The sequence below is a fragment of the Erythranthe guttata genome, chromosome 13 (genome assembly GCF_056151865.1).
Source record: "Erythranthe guttata isolate IM_541 chromosome 13, IM_541, whole genome shotgun sequence".
Classification (NCBI taxonomy): domain Eukaryota; kingdom Viridiplantae; phylum Streptophyta; class Magnoliopsida; order Lamiales; family Phrymaceae; genus Erythranthe; species Erythranthe guttata.
This window is the reverse complement of record NC_142545.1, coordinates 16212280-16234642: the sequence shown is the minus strand read 5'-3', so window position 1 is coordinate 16234642 and position 22363 is coordinate 16212280. Positions and strand designations below refer to the sequence as shown.

The 22363-nt window shown below is 33.4% G+C and overlaps 5 protein-coding genes across 9 annotated transcripts; 2 read left to right on the top strand and 3 right to left on the bottom strand.

Moving 5' to 3' along the window:
* Positions 1 to 183: 183 nt before the first annotated feature.
* On the bottom strand, positions 184 to 3839 carry LOC105968882 (Chaperone DnaJ-domain superfamily protein). Its single transcript, XM_012993570.2, has 10 exons — positions 3525 to 3839; positions 3350 to 3412; positions 3195 to 3261; positions 2807 to 2866; positions 2297 to 2347; positions 2137 to 2217; positions 1291 to 1403; positions 955 to 1072; positions 724 to 850; positions 184 to 567 (listed from the first exon to the last, which is right to left on the bottom strand). Exons 1-10 carry the CDS (start codon positions 3641 to 3643, stop codon positions 464 to 466), a joined length of 903 nt encoding a protein of 300 aa, XP_012849024.1. The 5' UTR covers positions 3644 to 3839; the 3' UTR covers positions 184 to 463.
* A 3523-nt stretch (positions 3840 to 7362) lies between these two features.
* GA2OX8 (gibberellin 2-oxidase 8) lies at positions 7363 to 10179 on the top strand. Its single transcript, XM_088812070.1, has 4 exons — positions 7363 to 7768; positions 8423 to 8892; positions 9337 to 9667; positions 9758 to 10179. Exons 1-4 carry the CDS (start codon positions 7676 to 7678, stop codon positions 10016 to 10018), a joined length of 1155 nt encoding a protein of 384 aa, XP_088668196.1. The 5' UTR covers positions 7363 to 7675; the 3' UTR covers positions 10019 to 10179.
* Positions 10180 to 11693: 1514 nt separating this feature from the next.
* On the bottom strand, positions 11694 to 14693 carry LOC105969199 (uncharacterized). Of its 4 annotated transcripts, none has more exons than XM_012993949.2 (6): positions 14373 to 14693; positions 13961 to 14000; positions 13634 to 13780; positions 13246 to 13336; positions 12187 to 12436; positions 11694 to 12089 (listed from the first exon to the last, which is right to left on the bottom strand). In XM_012993949.2, exons 2-6 carry the CDS (start codon positions 13979 to 13981, stop codon positions 12008 to 12010), a joined length of 591 nt encoding a protein of 196 aa, XP_012849403.2. In that variant the 5' UTR covers positions 13982 to 14000; positions 14373 to 14693; the 3' UTR covers positions 11694 to 12007. The 4 variants fall into 4 exon arrangements, with proteins under 4 accessions (XP_012849403.2, XP_012849404.2, XP_088667793.1 ...); XM_012993950.2 differs by having other exon boundaries at positions 12187 to 12433; positions 14373 to 14691; XM_088811667.1 differs by lacking the exon at positions 14373 to 14693 and adding an exon at positions 14084 to 14102 and having other exon boundaries at positions 13961 to 14053.
* Positions 14694 to 17295: 2602 nt separating this feature from the next.
* LOC148766043 (Late embryogenesis abundant (LEA) hydroxyproline-rich glycoprotein family) lies at positions 17296 to 17867 on the top strand (the record flags this gene model as incomplete). Its single annotated transcript, XM_088812479.1, is given in 1 exon segment — positions 17296 to 17867. A coding segment is annotated over 1 exon segment (525 nt), but the record flags the coding sequence as incomplete, so codon positions are not given.
* Positions 17868 to 18378: 511 nt separating this feature from the next.
* Positions 18379 to 21922, bottom strand: LOC105968610 (putative UDP-3-O-acylglucosamine N-acyltransferase 2, mitochondrial). 2 transcript variants are annotated; one of them, XM_088811666.1, is made up of 11 exons: positions 21672 to 21922; positions 21203 to 21410; positions 20846 to 20922; positions 20626 to 20675; positions 20344 to 20408; positions 20188 to 20239; positions 20041 to 20111; positions 19801 to 19867; positions 19542 to 19613; positions 19288 to 19421; positions 18379 to 19146 (listed from the first exon to the last, which is right to left on the bottom strand). In XM_088811666.1, the coding sequence occupies exons 1-10, from the start codon at positions 21781 to 21783 to the stop codon at positions 19317 to 19319; spliced, it is 879 nt and encodes a 292-aa protein (XP_088667792.1). In that variant the 5' UTR covers positions 21784 to 21922; the 3' UTR covers positions 18379 to 19146; positions 19288 to 19316. The 2 variants fall into 2 exon arrangements, with proteins under 2 accessions (XP_088667792.1, XP_012848696.2); XM_012993242.2 differs by having other exon boundaries at positions 19124 to 19421.
* Positions 21923 to 22363: the final 441 nt, after the last annotated feature.

Genomic DNA, 22363 nt, shown 5'->3' with positions numbered 1-22363 from the left:
GGAGGGAGAAGACAACTTGCTTTTTGTACAAATATAAATTGTTAATTTACTTATTTTTTAAAATCGGTCGGGTCGGGTCGGGTCGGGTCGGGTATAAATACATCGACAGGAAAACCCATATTAATGTCATCAGTATCGCATATATCAGTACTATCCTGTATATTAAGACTTGAAAAGGAATAATGAATTGTAGCATATGCTTGATATCAGCAAATTCTCATAAATATAGTATATAGCGATATCTTTGATATTACATCTTTTAAGGAACTATCATCGATAAAGCTTCTCGGTCGATTGATTGGTGGGCTCGAAAACGGATTCCCACCCTAGTCTTCAGTATAGGAGTATGATTATGTTTTTGTTATCTGTCAAAACATTTCTACCCAAAATTTTTAACTAATGGAATAAATTAAAATCAATGGAATAAACTGCACTTGTATTCTCTTCTCCAACACATTCAAAATTATCTTCGGCGCTTTGATTCTTTCCGCATCTCAGCTACATAGCTCTCCATGTTAGGTTTCTCCCATAGACGTCTCTCAATAAGGTCATCCTTTCTTGATTCATCTGGTAGATATCAATTAAAAGGTCATAATGTTTGTACAGAAATCCTAGCAAGAACTAAATATAATAATTAATTTAATAACTATAAAAAGCCCGAAGTGATTAAGAATCAGTCACACTAATAAATGGAGAAATATAGTGGTTAAGAAATATAATTACCAACGTATCTCCACGACTGGAAAGGTACTCCCAAGGATCTTCTTGTTAGATAGGAGGCATCCTCCCAAGAGTATGGTGCTTTTTTCACCTGATACCGCCAGAACCAACACCCATACCATAATAACAGCTGTAGGTAACAAGGCCAATCGGTAAGAGGTTTCAGTGAGGAATGAGTAAAACCAATGAATTTTTCTTATAATTAGGCAAAATTGGAGGAAAAACTATATAGACCTTTCCCAAAGTGTAAGGTAACAAAAGTAAACGAATGCCAAAAAGTTCCCAAATAGATGGTTTTTCCGCTCCTTTTATATCCAGTTCAAGTTCCTTGCTAAGGTCTTCCTCCATTTTCCTGCCAAAAATATAAAACTCAAACACTTATAAACTTTGAATATGTCTGACATATTAGCTATAAAGAAAATTGAGATAACCTTAAGGACAAAAAGAAAAAGAAAAGATACAGGCGTGCATTTGTAAGCCGAAAAAATAATTATGCGACATGATTCGTTTAATTTGCTGAATTTGCGATCAACATCGAATTGATGGACAATGATATGTAATGAGTCATACTTGTTTATCTGCTTGTTACCCTTCTTCTTATTTGTCACTCCCCCAGTACGTTCAAGTTCTAAGGCCTTTAGCTTATTTTTGTAAGCAGGAGTCTTCTTCACCATATCAATAGCCTGAAATGAGAAAATCAGATGAAATCAGTGGCAAAGACGAGAGTGAGGGGCCTATGCTTCAAGTCTAAATAATAAACACTATACACTGGCTGATCTTTTCATATTAACAAAGATAGTTCCATCGAAATAATGCTCTCACAAGACAAAAACCCAAACAATCTTGTACTGAAAATTTTGTTTTAGAACGAACAGAAACTTTCCATCTAATCTCTGAATAGCAAAGCCTGATGGCTCGATGAATGTGAAACAATAGCTAGCTGACCAGGAGTAGATAAGAACGGAATTTGCTGAAGGTGTATCCTTCATGGGTCCACCTCAGAGAACACAAATATAGTGAAAATTTCACATTTCACCCATAACAAAATTTCAGAGTTGTAATTTCGTTATTCGCCTCAATGTAGGAATTATTAGACCAGGTAAAATGGCTGAAAGCTAAAATCTCAATAGTACTGGGTTTTGAACATATTAAAAATTTCACCAGACATTGACATGTCATCACTCTTAGTTCAAACAATAGAACTGCTCTGAGAGCCATCTTAATTCTAACCAAAGAAAAGCTCCTTACATTTTATTAGAAATTAATTTATTTGCGTCAATTCTATGGAAAGGCTAATAATTTTACAACCTAAAAAAATGGAAGAAAAAGGAAGAGGGTATTGGAATCCAGGATTGAATGATTGTAATTTTCAGTAAGTGATGTCCTTGTTAAGTTACAGATAGTATCTTGATTTACCTGATTATATCTTGTCCACTGGTTCAAATACTGAAATCCCGAGACCACCAGAATAAGACCCACGAGGACAGCACGAGTATCCTGTTATAACAAAATAATCAAAATTCAGTATACCCAAATTTGCAGTAGATTAAAAGAAATAGTAGCCAGAAAATCTTACTGTCTTATGGCCATAGTAAGCATGGTAATACCGTGCTGTGTTGTAGAATACCTAATCAGGGAGTAAAAGGTTTAGCGTTAATGAATATCGTTTCTGCAACTGAAAAAAAACAAAGATTGACTACTCTGAATGTCATAATTTTAGTGGACATCCTGAAAAATAAATACTCTTTGAAGACATCTTCAGCATCAAAGTCGGAACTTGTCAGTGTATATGTGAATGATCCGATTAATGCCGAATAAAATCATGATGCAATCATCCAAAAGAACTAATCCTGATGATTTTGAATGATTGGATATGTAAAAGTCAAAGTAGTGGCTATAAAAATCAACTTTTCATCACGAACTACTACACTAACATGCAATACACTAAGATGGCAAACTAAATGAATATGGTACGATTATGAACCAAAATCTTATCGTGGATGCACAATATAGGAATAAACTATAATCATCTAGAACGTTTTGCATGTATTCCATCTAATACAGGAACAAATTCCACTAAACAAACCTCCTCTGGATGTGCAATTGCATAATCATACTGCTCCCTTGTGGCTTCGTCTTTCAAAATCTGAAAAATGAATAGAATTATAATGCAGGAAAACAATATGGCGACAAATGGTTGACAAATTCAACAAAAAAGGTACATATAGTAATTCAATAAATTACTCTTTGTCAAGTGCATTGCTAAGTCAATGAAATCATAAAAATTATATCATACTGAGTAGTTCTATATCTCAAATTTATCAGTCAATATAGCTTCACATTCATGAAAAACGCCCTTAATACATAATTAGACTAAAAAAGGTACAATTAAACAAAACCTGAACACTAAAATTTTCAACCCAATCGACTAATTGGATTCAAAATCCATTAAGACCAAAAATCAGTGAGCATACCTCGTACGCATTAGCAACTTTCACAAACAACTTCTTCGATTCTGGATCGGGATTTTTATCCGGGTGACTACAATTAAACGAAATCAACAATGTTCAAGGTCACCGGAAAAACAAAATTCACATATTAAATCAGGACAAAAAACAAAACAACTCACTGTTTAAGAGACAGCTTGTAGTATGCTTTCTTTATCTCGGAGCTATTGGCAGTCTGAGTTACTCTGGATAATTAATACGCAAAAAACAAAATTGGTAACGAAATAAGTCGAAAAATGGAGAAAAATAAGAGAAAGGCAACAGCAGAAAGGAACATCGGAGCAGAGGTATACGCACCCTAGGAGATCGTAACAGTCGTCCTCCTCACAGTAGATCGAAACGGACGGCTGAATGAGGAGGGCGACCACGAGAATCAGCGTGGGGACGCACCACCGGATCGCCGCTAATGTCTCCATCAGACTAGTTTACACGGAGGATCTCCACCCAGAATTGGGAATTTTGGTGCGGTCTTTTATGTCGGCGTAGAGCGAAAAGCACACCGGAGTACGCCGAATTACTATTTTGACCTTCTTAAATCAATATGCGCTTGTCCCCCACTCCTCACCATTTTCCCCTTTCTTTTTACGTTATTTGTATTTTTATTTTCTGCATAATAATTTACCTTTGAGGCGTGCTATTTTTAAATCTTCAAATTGAAAAAATAAAATAATAATAATAATAATAATAATAATAATAATAATAATAATAATTTTACCACCTATACTTCCTGTCTTGCCCTTCTTCCCTTATAACTCAAATTAAAATGAAAAATCAGCATTGGTATAAAAAAATATTCCCTTCTATTATAAAAAAAAAATATTAAAATACAAATAATTAATATTATTTATCACACATATAGGATATAATCAATTTTAAAAAATCCTATATGTTTATCTCGTTTAAATTCTTTACATGAGTTTAGACTTGTTTTCTTTTTAAACTTATTTGAGTATGTCTGAATTATATTGGTGTATATGAGTATATCTATACTTTTACGTTGTTTTGTAATTTTATAAAGTTATTAACTTAATATGTTATAAGTTATATTAAATAATATAAGTTCTTTTCAATAAAAAAAAGAATATAATATATTATTGGTACTAATAAATATTTTACAACGTGATCTTTTTCCAATTTTTTTAAGTTTATAAATGTGGGCCGATATCTTGAGATAATGTTTCGGATTGCATTGGGCTTTTTATGGTGACGTAATTGGGCTAATTGATAGAACAAGAGAGTTCGGGGTATAAGTTAATTCGGCCCGGTTTTGTTTATTAAAATTCAAAAGTTGCTAATTAGTAGTATTTTCTACATCAAAGGGACTTGAATAACTTGCAAACCGTTAGTGAGTGTGACAATCTTTATTTAGCAACCGTTGATAAGGGAATTCGAACTTCAGTCAACTGACATATATTTACTTGATACAATCGTTGTTTTTAGGGTTCGTTTGACTAAACTTGTTTAAAACATCTTATAAACATTTACATTCGTAAGTTCTCTTCGATTAAGATGAGGAAGAAGCCGTTACTATAAGAGGCTATGTCTTAATTGTACAATTAATTAAATCTATATAGATTGTCTTGAGAATCCATGGCGATTAAATGAACATAAACATAATCAGATCTGATCCGAAACATATATATTATTTCTGTAATATATATTAACTTTCTCTTAGTGACATCAAAATTACTCCATATATACTCGGATCGCCACATAAAACCTACAAGATTGCCATAAAACGAATTGGATTGGGTATTAAAACAAAATATTGAGTACTAATGATGATACTTTATCGGAGTAGATTATATTTCAGTATGAAGGAAATTATCATTAATTGCATATCCAAACCTTAATTTAATTTCTGTATATAATTAACCTGCATCTGCCTTCCCCACACCATTAGCTTTCATATATGTTGTGATTTGTTTAAGGTTTTCGTTTCTGGACATTCAAATACATATATTCATATCTCCAGGCAAAAAGATGGCTTCTCTCCCTATTGAGGTACTAAAACTATTTCATTAATTTAGTCAATGAGTCCTGCCAATTTGCATTATTTCATTTTTCACCCTATTTCATTACATATATATATCATTTATGTCCTTGCTAGTGATACATATTTTTCAGCATTTGATTGATCGATCAATTGTTGTACGTACATGTTATATATATAGTATTTTAATTAATTAAAAACATACATACATGAACAATTATACAAATATCTAAATTAATTAATTAAATATGAATATTTTAAAGTGTCGATTCAGAAAATTGTTTTATGCTGCTATTGTTGGTATGCAGTTTTTTGTCTTGATGAGGGGACAAGACTTGTCCTCACAATAAAAAAACGCACATGCTCACCTTAGGGATTAAAGTCTGTTTTCCTCTCAACTTATTAATGGTTAAATCGATCACGTGGGGGAGATGGTGTTTAGCATGTGATATAGGCTATACCCACGTGTCTGTGCATGGGAATGCTGACATGGATTCAGATTTTTAATACCCGGCCCGTTATTTCAGTTGGGTCCAGTTAGTATTATTATTATTATCATGTTGGCCTTGATCTGATTATCAACAATCAGGGTGGGGAATTGAATAGTGGAACTGGGAAATTAGACTTGGAAGAAGCACAACCAAACGAGTTGGTGGTGCATTTGGATACTCTGTGGGGACCACTGAACCAACTCTCCACCAATCGGATTTATCAATCATATCTTCATTATTTGATTGTAAATCTTTTTTTTTTTTTAATGGCCGCCTCCAACATTAAATTAATTTATTAATATATACCACTATATATATACACACATGGCAGTAATAATTCGGTAACCTTTGTAGATTAAGCCATTTAATTTGAGATTAAGCCGAAAATTAAAGATAATATTTTGAGGATGGGTGGTGTTATTAATACTACCAGCCTCCCTCCAATACCACTATAGTCTATATATTAATTCGGTAATAATTCGGTAACCTTGTAGATTAAGGCCGCGTTTGCTTAGTGTTATTAACCTCTATTAACTAAATAGTAGGGGTTAGTAAGATGTTTGGTTGACGAGATTCGTATTTAGTCTAGTCAAGTCCGCTATTACACTCAAAGCCCGCAATTAAGTGCTATTATTTGGTTAAATTAGTAGCACCTCTCCCCCTGCGATTAATTTTTAATTAAAATACTTTTTAGACAATTCACATTGAATACCGGAATTTAACAAATTTAATACAAGATTTAGTCTAACGAATCAAACATCTTACTGACTAAATAATTAATTAGTCAGTGGAATATTAATCCAATCTCACCTAATCCAATGTAATTCGATATAGGTAAGCAAACGAGGCCTAAGCCTTTTAATTTGGGATTAAGCATTTTAATGTGATATTAAGCCCAAAATTAAAGATAATATTTTGAGGATGGATTGTGTTATTTGGTGGAATTGTCAATATGATATTATAGTACTGAAAAATTGCAATTATTTTTGGACCTATATTAAGATCAAAGAGGTGATTGGGCCAGGTGGCCCTATAAAGACCAACAATATTGAATATGGATTTTTTGAGGTATCTCTATTATTACACGACAATTTTATCCTATCCGACCTGGCCTCTTATTTATAGTATATTATTATTAAAGTTGGAATATCTTGTTCAATGGTGGCTAATGTTCCTCTTCATATATAGATAACCCTAGCTATAGCTACTAGACCCATACATAACCAATGGTGCCATTTCGCCATTTTAATTGCCTCGTGAATTATTATTTATTTTTAATTTCATACAATCTAATTCATTAGTCTACCTATATTCATAAAAAATATTGAAATTTTCAGTGTTGATATTCTACCTGATGATAATTTGTAATTGGGTTTATGTTCCTGATCAATCTCATATACATAAATCATTGTTATTTTATTTTATTTTCTTTATTTATTGAATATATATATACCGGTGATAAATGATAATGATGATGAATATAATGTTTATATATATAATTTTGTCTGTAGAAAAATATCTTCCCTCCCTCCCCCTCCGATCTTCCTGGACACAAGTCCTACACGCACTCCAAAAACTTGATCAATTCCTACACCATTCCTTTTTCTTTCTTCAAGAGAGATATATAGTATAGACAGATGTGTATATATGAATATATAAATAGATATATATATATGTACTACCGGCCCCCATGATTGTATGTATATATCATATACTATACTATACTTCAAATAATTTTATTCGAGTCCCTGTTTATGATTTGAAATATTGTCATGCCAACTTGATTGCATGTCCTTGCACAGACAGTGTAGTATCTGTTCATCATAAAAGATTTTTCCAAGAATATCATATATAGTGAAAAAAGATTTTGTCGATTTCGATTAATTAGTTGCAAAAGTTAATAAACTTATATATATATATGATCGCTATATATATACTCGATCTCACTCAACTTGCACGAGAAAATGCAGGATCAGGGCTTACAGTGGCTACAATCCGATCAGACAGAATATTCTTCGGCGGATCATACTCAGATACCGGTGCCTATCAACAATCAAGTAAGGATTACATTATTATAAATATATATACATATTTCATTAGTTTAAGACAGACGTTCTTGATCCATTTACCAGTGTTATTCTTGTATATTAATTATAAAGACAGACATATATACTTCAGAAGTAGCTTAACTATAAACTAGTTTTGAAACAGTTATTTTGTGGTGGTGTAGACCAGTGCCTAATTTGTTAACATGTTTGTCTTCACTTCGTCTGCAGATATTTTTCATGTTTAATTACAATTCTACTACTTTTCGATCGGTCTGTATATACATATTATATATATTTTTTATGGCAGAATGGGTCCTGCATGCGTGCCGATCGATCTATTGTCTATCCTAAATTTCGGGTTCTAATATCATTACACAGATTTTACGCGGTACCCCATATCTCAAAACCCGCATCAAACACACACGAACGCTAGCTAGCTACCCTATAAATTAAACGAATAATTATTGTTTTCATTAATTATATACAACGATATATATAAAACTTTTATCATCTGATCTTGTTCATTTGCCCCGTCTCATGAAATCTCTGTTTAGTTAAAACTTAGCCACGACGACTACTACTACTAGTACTACTACGAGGGTTTTTCTGTAAAAGTTAAAGGTTAACAACATGGTTGTAATAACTTGCTGTTTAATTAACTAGCCTGGAAGAATGGCCGCCAGAGAATCACCAGATCCGCCGTTGGAGATAACCTACAAGAATCTCATCTCCGGCAAAACGCAGAATTACCGTCGTCCGGAGCTTCCGGTGGTAGAGGAGTGCGAGCTGCCGTTGATTGATCTGAAGGAACTGGACCTGGGAGATTCCGACAAGAACTTAGCATGCAAGAAACTGATAGCAGAAGCTTCCAGAGAATGGGGGTTCTTCCAGGTGATAAACCATGGAATCCCAAGCCAAGTATTGGAGATAATGAGAGCCGAACAGGTGAAGCTATTCGAAAAGCCGTTTGAAGAGAAGAAAACCTACAAAGATTTGAACTTCTCAGCTGGAAGTTACCGTTGGGGCACCCCTTCAGCAACCAACGTCAACCAGCTTTCTTGGTCTGAAGCCTTTCATGTACCCTTGTCCGATATATTGGCCTCCGCTCCAAACATTCATAACAACACCCTCAGGTATATTTTATTTATTTAATTAACTAATCATCATCTTCAATATCATTACGTAATATATATTCAAAATTATATATTTTCAATCCGTACGTACGGCCCTTATCCAGCTTGAATTTAGTTCACATATAATTTTTGGGGAAGTGAGTCATGAAAAGGAATCTTTAGTACATGAGATAGTGTACTTGATGGCGTTCACTTCTTTATATATATATATATATATATATATGATGTACAATAACAACTGCATTATATTAATATATGTACACTGTCTGAAAAGATGAGACATGCCAGCCTAGGGCATTGTTTATCTTGTGCCTAATTCCGAGACAAACTGCAGTAGTACGTACTAGCATAAAACACACATCAACTTTATCCTTGTTTTTTTCATCAATATATATAATATAATCAAGATTTTCATGAGTGATTAATTAGTATATAATTAATTAGCTCAACAATGGAGCAATTTGCGGCAAGGGTGTCAGAATTAGCGAAGAAGTTAGCGGGGATACTAGCGGAGGAAATAGGTAAGAAAACGGGGTTTTTCGAAGAAACGTGCCTGCCGAGCAGTTGCTACATACGACTGAACAGGTACCCGGTGTGCCCGGTGGTAGTACAGCACCCTCAGATGTTGGGTATAATGCCCCACACCGACAGCGACTTCGTTACGGTTTTGCAGCAAGACGGTATCGGAGGATTGCAGTTAGTCAAAGATGGCAACTGGATTGCTGTTAAACCTAATCCCCATGCCCTCATTATCAACATCGGAGATTTGTTCCAGGTACGTTACATAGTACACATGCATATATACATACATATATATCTGCATATATGTTTTGTGATTTACTAGTAATTACATGCATGAATGCAGGCTTGGAGCAATGATGTATACAAAAGTGTGGAGCACAGAGTTGTGGCAAATGCTGAGAAGGAAAGATTCTCCGCGGCGTACTTCTATTGTCCATCTAAAGACACAGTTATAGAGAGTGATGTTTATAAGAGATTTAGCTTCGGAGAATTCAAGAAACAGGTTGAAGATGATGTTCAAACGTTCGGCCATAAAATCGGGCTTTCGAGGTTCCTCGTACCACCAGGTGGATCATCATCATCATCACTAAGTGGTGGTTTGTAGGATTGATTAAACTAGATTAATGGAATAATTAATTAATTAGATTAACAAATTATGGGCTTTCATCGGACATTCCTAGTAATTAAATCAGTAGGGTTTTTCTCCTATGTTTTGAACAAGGTTTAATTAAAAAGCTTTGATAAATAATAAATAGACTTAATACAGTCCTCTTCTCCTCCAAATTGATTGGTGCGTACAAACTACAAATTAAAGTTGTTACACAGAGAGTTGAAGAGTTGTTTTCTAGTTATAAGACAAATCCTTTATTTAGGGGTGTGCAGGGGTCGTACGGTTCGGTTTTTGCAATAAACCAAGTACGTACCGATAATATCGGTTTTTCACATTTTTAAGAACTGAACATGTCGGTTTTTTCCGGTTCGGTGTTGATCGGTTTTTCGGTTTTCAGTTAACGGTTTCGGTATCAATTCGGTTTATTTTCGATTTCGGTTTCATCTATTAGTTCGGCATAAAACCAATATTTGATTAACAATGAATTTCGACTTTCATTACATTTGTTTGAGAAATTAACAAATAACAATTCAAAATTAACTAATAAACAACATGTCCCAACCCAAATTAACTAATAAAAAAATGTCATATTGAGGCGTTCGATGGATAGATGGTAAATAGTTATACTATATATCAAAACGATGTTGTTTTGTAAGAATCGGTTCGGTTCGGGTAATTGGTTCGGTAATTTTTTTATTCTCCATATACGAACCGATATTTTCGATTTTTGATTTTTTTTTTTACCGTGTATGCTGTTTTAAGTTGGGACGGTGTATATTGGCTCGGTTTTTTTCGGTTCTTGGTTCGGTTTTTTGGTTTCTCTTTTTTTTTTTCTCACCCCTACCTTTATTAAGCTTTCAATATTCAATTCGAAATTGATTGACCTAATTTTTTTAGTATAATTCTGGATTGCAATTTTAAAGCATTCTTGATTTTTACATAGGCCCAATTGGACAAAGTAGTCTATTAATACGACCCAATGGGTCAAATTAGTCTATTATGGCCCAATTGGTAAAATTAGTTATTACAGCCCAATTGGTTAAATTCGTCTATTACGGCCCAATTAGCAAAATATTATTTATTGGCCCAATTGGATTTACAATAGAATATAGGCCCAAAGTTGGCCCGCATCCGAATCAAACCCAAACAACCTCCCCTCCACATATATGGCATCCAATGGGAGGTGGTGCACCGTGCACGGCGGAGCAACACCCTGCTGTATGATTAATCACAGATTATAAGTGATTATTTGATGCGATTAGTTTAACCTTTTGAACTGCCTACTGAAAGTGTCTACTGCCTTTCTATAATAAATTATCAAGCAAAAAGCATAATCATGAACCAATTTTTTCATTTTTTTTTTCTTTTCAAATTTTCATTTTTTTTGGCAATAATGGGGATAGGTTGTTGACTGGGGCCACCTAGTGTAGTAATAATGTTGAGTGGTGGAGGGTTCTGAATTCCGGTACATAATCACCCGATGCTTTTGAATTCTGATTTGTTTGTTTGTATGTGTGCTTAACGGGTGAGTATCTGTATAGAACTACGGTAGAGAATCACCTGATGCTTTTCATCGAGTGTAGCATCTCACAGATCATGCGTATATTTGAAAATTCCATTTGAAGGACCATGCTACATTAGTATTATGCAGCACAAAAAAAAAAAAAAGTTTGCAAAATGGGCTTTCTTTATGCCTTTCAAATTAACATTAAAAAGGTATACAGCATCATGTACTTTTGATGTCTTCCACTCTTGCAACAATTAAAAAACAAAAAGAAATAAAAAAAAAAGATTCTCGATTCCTGTCTTAATGCTGCGGCGCCTATCTGCTGTCGAAAAAAAGTTTGATGCCCTTTCTGCCAAAAAATGGTGTTTCTCTGTGTTCTTCTTTTTGTTTTGAATCTTTTGTAGTTCCAACCTTATATTACGATCAAGAGTTGGTCCTGTAATAATCGAGCGTTCTACAATTTGATGTCATGTTATTCAATCGAGTGCATTTTCATCGCCTTTGAAGTTTCCCATGGATAATGTGAAATAGATCAGCACCATTGTTCCCATGCACGACCTGCAACGCAATTACGATTCATCAGTTACATAACACCGCATAACTATTTCTCGATTTACTATTTTTTTAAATTTAATTCACTATATCACAAACTTACAATGTGGCAAAGAAGAGAAATATCCTCTTAGGATTGAGAGTCCACGTCGGAGGAGACGATCGCCTGAAACTGAATCTCCTTCCGCCCAATTTGCTCTCCACCGCCGCCGGCACGCCGCTCAGGCTGCCGTTAGTGATTGTGATCTGATGATGAACTTGAGGTGTGATTGATGAGTGGTCTGTGGGCCCCACAGCCACCACCCCCTCTGCCTTTTCGGGCGTGCTGCCGCCTCCTCCATGTAAAGCAGCTGCTGCAATTTTCATATATACCAAACCAAATTAAAAGTTACAAAATAAATAGGCCTCTTTTTCAGTACCAAACTTTTTCCCTAATCTATCTAACAGGCGTGCCCAGAATGAAATGTATGTGGTGTACCAAATAGAAGATGCTATTTGGTTTAATAAGCTAATTAAATTAAACCATTAGAATTAATTAAGCACTAACACAGCTAATTATGCAACTTAATTAAGTCGATTATATCAACGATAAGTGGGGCATGATCTTTGCACGATGATGTATATTATTATTGTTATTGTTATTGTTATTGTGCTAGTCCACGTAAAAATATATCCGTCGAACGAACGATCGACGTGCAAAATCATGCCCCACATATCTTTGATAATGTATATAAAACAATTCAATTATGTAATATATATGTCAGTTTGTGGTTGTTGTCATTATAACAAATTAAATAAAACAAAAAAAAGAATTCCAGCATGTTATGAACACACAGAGAAACCCATCCCCCGACAAGAAACAAAAGTGCATACATACAAACTGAACTCAAAGACAACTCAGAATTAAATGCTGGAACAACAAGATTTTTTTTCTTTTTTTTTCTGATTTATTTAAGTCTTTTTCTCGATTAAAATTCTTTGTCAGCAACCGATGAAAAAAAACAAAAATGTTGAATGACCGACATTCTTTTTTTTTTTTTTCTGGGGTAAATTGTAGTAGTTCTGCAAATAAGATGATCTTTTTTTGTAATTTCAGAAGTTATTTGTAAAAAAACAAATTTAAATTAAAAAAAAAAGAATAAATTGATTGTGCCACGTGTACCTTTAGGTGAGATGGCAAGCAGAGCAGTGTCTCTATCGACTTTGTTCTCTCCAGTTCTGGCAGATCCTTTTCTCGAAAGGTTTCTCTGCAACTGTTTTTAACAAAAACCCCATATATTAACAAAAATTATATCTCTCCATCCTTTATTTATTTTATTTTATTTTTTAATAATAATACAAATTGTTTAGAAAATTGTTTAAAGAATAATCTTAAAGAAGTGACACTGGATTGAGACGAATTAATACGAAGTAAATCAGAGTGGAACTTTCTGGAATAAAGTCGTCATCTTATTTTATTTACTTATTTCATTATTAAAATATTTATGCGTAAATTAATTAATTACAATTTACAAGAAAAGAGAGAGAGAGAGGAGGATGAATGAACTTACTGTAATTCTTGAATGTGCATTTATGTCTTTTTCTAAAATATGAGAAAACCGTTCCATATCCACCACAAAGCTATCGGATTTCGTGCTCGAATGCTCCAACCCGTTTACTTGACCCGATACACAATCTGGACCCATATTATTCTCCTCCTGAAATACAAGTTCTTCTGAATATCAGTAAATTTAATTTCTGTATGGATATATGTCATATATATATATATAGCCTATAGAATTAATAACGAAGTGGAAACTAGTTTGGGTAAATTATGTAAGGTAAATGGAGCAGTTGGGAAATAATTATATAAACAAAAAAGGGAAAAAACCGCTTACCAGTTTTGGATTATCAGTCATTTTCTTTTGCCTGTGAATTCTGAAATAATCAAGAAGAAGAAGGGGTAAAGAAAAAGGATTGATTTTGATTTTAATTTTGATTTTGATTTTGATTTTGATTTTGATTTTGATTTTGGAGTAGTTTGTTCACAAGGTTGCGTATGTAATCAGGAAATCGTTTTCCTATTTCCACTATCTGATTTATCCAAACAGAAAAATAAAATAAATAAAATAAAAAGCACGCCTTTTTTGAGTCAACTTTGGATTACCTAAATAGATAATCAAAACAAGTTCTTTTCTTGCAAGAAAACTCTCGTGAATTATAAGAAACAGAAAGAAAGAAACCTTAATTTTCAAGCTTCTCTTTTTTTTTTTATTATTAATTAAATAAAAGAAAATGAAAAGTTCAAACCTCTGCACAGCACGAAAAGCAGAGCTTCTGTTAATCCCTCTAGAAGAATATATGTATGTATCTATGTATGTATGTATGTATGTATGTATGTATGTAACGGTACTATAATGAATAATACAGTAATTGATTGGAGAAGAAGGGACAATTGTGTGGGGATTTCGAGGATGATTATGGTGAGAGAAAGTTTGGGTTTTTATTATTATTATTATTGTTTTTTATTTTCTTTTGGAGAATGAATGAAATATTAATATTATGAAAAATGTTGTTTTTTTGCGTGAAGAGAGAGGGTGGATGGGGTCTTCAGTAAGTTGGAAGTTATATATATATATACACGCAGTTGTTGTTATCTGTCATTATTGTAAAGCTCTATGATTAATATTTAGAACTTATATTAATAATGGGTTTTAAAATTTGGAGCCGTGTTCATGTGAGTTTGGGGTCTATTTGTATGATAATAAATTCAAATTTTGTTACATGATTGCGATATATCAATCATGGATTTTGAGAAAAATATTGTATGATTTGATTTGATTATTTATATTTTATTGTTTTTTTGAAATTAATCGGGGTGAATTTAAACTGCTCTAATTTATCCAGTATCTATCCAAAAAAAATTAAAAATTAAAAAATTATCCGATATCTACGCATGTTGATGCAGTCATGGGTTTATAGAACTCAGATTCAATGCATTAATTTAAATAAATCAGTCAAAAGTTTAAAATAGTATAATCTGGTCTGAACGTATAATATCACATGATTCCCATTTTCCATTACATCTGTTTTTTTTTTTTGTATTTATCTTTTACATTCAAATAATCAGCACTCTTGTAACTTTATACCCCATTATGAATTAATAAGTATTATTGAGTTATTATGTAGTGGTAAACAATATTTATAATTAAAAGAGACAAAGAAGTCCCTGATTATTAACATGTCAAAAGAAAAAAAAATTACATGCTTGAGTGATTCAATGTGTATAATAATATAGTTCAATTTATTAAACAAATGACCAAAATTTCCACATGTAAAGGTGAAAAAGGAAGAAAAATTCAATTTGGCAAGAGTAAAAAGAACATATATGTAATTTCTTTTAGGGTAAATTACGGGTAACCCATGAGTTAAGAACAAATAACTTAAATACTCATGTGGTACCAGTAATCACAAAATACCCTTCTTAACTATTGCTCCATCTAATATGTAATATCAGGGGTAAATGTAATATTTTGTCTTACCTGAGAGGTACTAATTTATCATAGTTTGTTTGTTTAATAAAATGCTAATTTAGACAATTCATTCATTCTAGTAGCGTTTATGATCGACTATTAGTTTTGAAGGTGTATTTATAATTATTGATATTTACTACAAAAATTTATAGGTTATTTAATTTTACCCGAGAGGTATCCGTAATTATTTAACCTTTCTTTCATGCATAAATAAGTCAAGTCATATATACAAAACACACACATTTGGTATATACAATCATATAATAAATGAACAATTTTCTTTCTAAATTATAACTCGTCTCCTAGTTGCTACACACGGTGCAAAATATCGAATAGTTTTTCACCTTTAATTTACATACAGTCACACATATATGCATAAATTTGTAGCCTAGAGTAAAGCCCAAATACTGTGTGTAGCATAAATCGAACTCTATATATGGACCACTTTTCCCTCACGCCTAATTGAGCCCGGTTATCATGCTGCAATACGACAGGGTGCAACCTTAACTCCTTTATTTTATTAAATTTTTTATTTATATATACTGCAGCTGTTAAAACTTAAATTAAAATTGATTAATTGTCTCTGCTAACATGGCATTTGGATATATAATTTCTTTTATTTAACAAACTCACACAAAATAAAACAACTTGTTTATTAATTGTCTATACGTACAGATACTATTCACCTGTTTTCCTCAGATGTCTTTCAATTTATTATGCTACATTAAATGGGAATGCAAATGAAGGTCAAACGGTTGACTTTTTGTGCTAGTTGAGTTACTACTTGTACCACATGCATGCGGCCCAAGTCAACTCACTGTTTGTTCCAATTTTTTTTTTTCCCATGGAAATAAATTAAATATATATTTATGGTTCACTACTTTATGGATTTATGCAGTGATTTAGGTATTTATTGACTTTTTTTTTTTTTTAATTTATTATTTTGTTTATCTCCTCGTGCATGTAGTGGTTAATGTTCATTAAGGCTCTTGAATGCATTTGCCAACATTTTTAAATTAGAGGTTGACAAATATAGAGTAATGCAATAATGTAGAATTAATTACAGGTAATATATAATCAGGACTATTCCCCTTTTTCATGTTCTTACCGTGTTTTCTGGAAATATTTAATTACATATTACTCCTCTTTTTAATAGATAATATTGCAATCCTGTTGTGTTCAGACTAGTTTAAAACAAGCCCATATACCTTTTCTTATTTGGGCCTTTAGATTTTGGGCTTTGCTTATTTAATGTAATTCAAAATTTATTTACAGTTTCCATTATGCAGTAAATAAATCATCTCATTATTTTATATTTTTCAATTACAATTAACTGGTGATTATATTTTATTATTATATATTTTAGGGTAAATTACACCCACACCCTGAGGTATACTTAAATAATTTTAAGGTCCTTATGGTATCGATAATTACACTATAAAGTTATTTAAGCATACCTAAGGAGTGTGAGTGTAATTTACCCTGTATTTTAATATTAATTAGATAAGCTTCCTTTCTTTCCATAGACGAAAACATCCAACACAAACATTCTCCGGCAGATATTCCTTTGTACAATGGCTAACCAATTAATTATAGAAAGCATATATGCAACAATTTCATCTCAATTTTCCACGTCAGCATTGCGGGAGAAAAGGATAAATGAGGTCACCGGATAGTAACCATATTACAATTCAAATTGATCAATCAAGCCCACCACGCGGCACCAAACGGCGCGTGAGAAAGGAAGTCTCACCACCAGAGTATCACAGCTCATCTGCACCGCCGTGTTTTTAGCCCTCTTCTTCCTTATCGGCCTCACCACTTTCATCCTGTGGCTGAGTTTACGCCCACACCGACCTCCATGAATTCTCCATAACTGCAACGCCAGGATAATCTACAACGCCACTGCGCGTAATTCGAACCAAAACATTGGAATTCACTACGATTCCATGGATTTAACCGTTTATTACGACGAGGACCAAAGTGTGGTCGGCTCACCGTTGTTGTTCCCGTTTTATCAGAAACCGAAAAATACGACGTCGATCGCCGGACAATTGGGCGGCGCTGCCCTGAGGGTGACTGACGAGCGGTGGCGTCGGTTCAGAATATCGAGTTGGGATAGCAAGCGCCATAAGGTGCATGCTAATTGTCCGGTTCGAGTTGGACCGGACGGTTTGATGTTGCCGAATTACAAAGATACGAGGTGTCCGGTTCACTTCAGCTAATATCCCATAATGCTTTGTAGGATTTATTCAAATTCATTTTTTTAAAGATATTTTTAAAAAGAAAAATTCAATTATATTACAGCTAGTAAAATAGGGGAATATGTAAGTTTTAATAATAATGAATTGATCTAAACTTCAAAGATTAAGATGACTAATACTAAACAAACAAAATTCTTGTTCATGAAATTCAATGAATTCAAATAGTAAATATTTTGCTAAATTAATATTCAATAAACTAATAATCTCATTTAAATAATATTTTTTTTCGATCCCTACTCAAGGACAACGTAATCTGCTTTCGGCATTCAGGCAGGCGGTGTAAAATAATTAATTTATAAATCCTTGTTTAACAAAGGAATAGATTTCCTAGTCAGGGCAGATCACCTTCTACACATAAACCACATCCAACACTAATTACCATACATATATATTCTCTCTACCTGTTAAAGTCCCAAACTTTTCAAATGCTTAATCACTCCTAATCCTCATTAATAATTAATAATCACATCTATGCACATATATATATGACTTCTGTCTTATCAGATTCCATCCTTAATCCATCAATACAACCATTCTTCTTCTCTGATAATTCAACAGTTACAGCCAAAATGGTTCGCCGGAAAATCGACAAAAACCAACTTGATTTTTTCTGCTGGTTCTTTTGTGTGGTTACTATTCTAAGTTTGGCTGGTTTCGTTGCATGGCTAAGCCTAATCCCAAGAAGCCCGATTTTCAGAATTTCAGACGCACACTTTCCTTCACCAGATTCCAATAATCATTCTACTCGTAGTAATATATCAGTTCCAAACAGGCCCTTAATCTTTAACCTCGAAATCTTCAATCCAAACAAGCGTATGGGAATCTATTACAGTGGGATCAATATGGAACTGTACGGTGGTGGTGATGGTGGTGGTGTTGTTGGGAGAAATTCGACTCCGGGTTTTTATCAGGGGCATAAGAATACTACTCTGCTACAGATAGTGATCCAAGCCAATCAAGAAATTTGGCAGAGGGGTAATGGTGGAAATCTGGATTTCGTTAGGGTTAAAACTGGTGTCGTTTTTCGGATTATCAAATGGAAGACGAAGCTTCGCCAGATTGTTTGCGATGAACAATTCAGCATTGAGAAAGTCAATACCAATGGTACTGTTTTAGGAGGAAATTATGCACAGCAGCAAAATTCATCAAGAGTAAAAATTAGAAATTGAAGTGTTGATACAATCATACAATTATACCGTCGTAGAATCAAATTTTGTATTATTCTTTCTTTCTTCGGTTTGTTTTTCAGTTGAGTGTAATGTTAGAATGCATCAAAATGTAATATACCTGCAGAAAATTCATAAACGGGAATATCATTTGGTCGGTTGTGTTTCAAGATTTGTCTTTCCCGCCTAAATTAAATCTATATTCTGATGTTCTTAGTAATGTGAAGGAACTAATACGGCAGCAAAGAGCAAAGAGAGTAACCTTTATTCTTTACAGCTTTGACAAAAGAATCAACGACTTCTCTTATCGTCAGATTTCATCTTTCTATGGTACCAAAATTCCTTTGAAGTTTGGCGTACACTAACGACTTGCTTTCGCCATTCACGAATAGGAATCTGCAAACAAAGAAAAAGAAAGTTTTCTGACCATAAAAACTTATAATGCTATAAATTGTGTTGAGAAAGTCGATTAAAATGGATTGAGAAAAATAAAATTGAATTTAAGTAAATTCTTACAGCAGGGAAGCCTCCATAATCCCCTGCTTCAGTAATGTTCTTTGTGACGCAGCTATTAGCCGCTAATCTGACCTGCATTTCCACAGCCATTAACAGTTTTAGCATATTGTCTTAATTGGATTGCGACCCAAAACTAGAAACAATATTAATAAACTATCAGATCAGGAAGAAAGCAAAATTAAATATTCAACTACCGAAATAAGAACTCAAACGACATTAAAAATGATATCTCGAACATTGTTGCTATGCAGAGTTATACCTTTGATGCTATGCAGACATGATCACGAATTGAAACTCTTCCTCCTAATGCCACATAATCTCCCATCCTGAAAGAATTAAGTGTACAAACATGTCTCAGATTCTCAGAGGTTTTGAAATTTAACTGAGATTTGATCTTATGAAATATGAACAGATAGTATTAATATTAATAAAAATATTAATAAATAAATGTAAGTTGTTGGAGGTGTAAAAACAGAAAGTGTAAAAGAAGATAGTATACGTCACTGAACCAGCAATCCCGACTTGTCCACATAACATACAACTTTTCCCAATCTCCACATTGTGACCTATCTGCAAGGTGAAGCACTTAAAAAATGACTGCACATGAAGAATAATTACGATACTGCCAGAGAATAGAATCACACACCTGTACTAAATTGTCGATTTTGGTATGATCCCCAACTATTGTATCTCGCCAACTACATGCACAAAAATATTAAATGATCACCATACAAACAAATAGTTAGGAACATCCCACATTCTAAGATTTGTAATGATAGCAGCAAATAACTAGTTAGAGTACCTGCCCCTGTCTATGCACGTATTTGCACCAATTTCCACATGATTGCCTATCCTTGCTTTCAAGATCTGTAGACCAAGAAGGAAGAGTTCACAATAAAATGCCTAGAAAGATAAACAAATAGTTTACGCAAAGAGAAAAAAAAGATAAAATGGAAAAGAAATGGAAATTCGAGAAATGTCCTGTTTTACACGACTAACTGCATCTTCAGCGTTTAAAATTGTAACCATACATAAGGCAAGAATTCAAGACTGGTATCATAGAAAATTGTAATTGATAACTAACTTGAGGCTTCTTCACCATAGACCCCTTTTCATCAACAAAAAATCCAAAACCTACCAAGGAAAGACAATATGAACTGCACTTAGATTGAATGTTAGAAAATCAATGATACATGCTTGTAAGAAAAGACGATGTAATGAAAAAGGTGTAATAATATATGGAAACTCAAGAGTCAAGACATTGATAGTAACACCAACCCAAACAGCTTGAGGAAGGGCCTTACCATCTTGACCAATGCAGACCCCATGATGAATAACACAAAAATCACCGATCGTGCAATTACTGAGTACAACCTTGTAACTGGAGAAATACATGTTCGTTTAGTCGGAAAAAAAAGGTCAGTCAAAAAGTAAACAATAATCTATTAACACACAAAAAATGAACAAAGGAACTCCAGTGACCAAAAAGAACTGCTTAGGAAAATCATCACAGTGATTCAAAAGGGTTTCATGTAAGAGTTTCCGACACAACTTTGTACCGAAACGTGAGTTCATGAGTCAAAATGCAGTAATGAGAAAATATTCTTTTGTAAATGCCAAAAACCAAGGGCGGTTTTTCTAGGATAAACAAATGGCTGTACCCTGTTGTTGTTGATTGACCAATAGTGACAGAAGGTCCGACGATGCTTCCGGACCCAATGGAGACATTTGCACCCACAGTAGATTCTGAATGAACGAGTGCGCCAATCTCTATCCGGGCAGTTGGATCAATACGAGCAGATTTATGAAACATGCCTCCCCCATTGCACCATTGCTGATATTCTTGATCACATCTCTTGAAATCATCATCTAACAAGAATAACAAGAACACAAATCTCAACACCATTGAAATGGCAGACTGATCTTTTAATCCAAACAAAACAAAAAAAACGGGGTAATTGCAAACAATAGAAACTCAGGATTCATATCTAGTGTCAATGTATTAAAGCATAATAGGTGGGAATAATAAATTATATAGAAATACTTGTAAGCGGAATTTTCACAAACAGTTTGAGAGCAAGAAATTAGTAACGACTAATTTAGACTAGTGTGAAATAATAACTGAGTCACCTGGGTGTCGAGTTGTGAAATTGTTAGATATGGGTCTTGAGAAGAAGAAGGTAGTACGGATATCGGGTTTGATGAAGTTATAGGAAGCTAATTTAGCAATGCGTATAGCCATGGCAAATGTGAAGCCTTGTTGATTTCGTTATAGAAAGTAAAGCAGCTGGTTTTCTTTCAGAAACGCCTGGATTGTCTTTTCTCGGTTTCATGCCGTAATCACTCTAATCTCCATTTGAATTTTTTAATTTCTTTAATTTATATTTTTTTTTATATTTATTATATATATATATATATGTCAGGCTTCCCTATTTTGGGCCGTCCCATTTCGTTCATCCTTTTCTTTTTGGGCCATTCATTTACAACATCCTCCCATTCCCTCCAAAATTTTAAGAATCTTTTTAATATTTCAATTGCTTTGAGGTACGGTGAAATTACAAAAAAATTTCCTTATATTATTTAGGTAATTATAAGTCCTCCTAACTATGCATCTTCTTACAAGAAATACTTAGAAAACTATTTTCCAAAATTTAGAATTTCACCTCAAATTTAACGGTGGAAATTCCGCTATTTCATATATAAATCTCATAGTTGATTAATTTTAGAGATGAAAAAAGTGTATCAATGGTGTGATTTCGGTATCAATAGTTGATTTGATTCTTATAAACTTTTTAAATGTGGTAAAACTTGGTTTGCTAAGA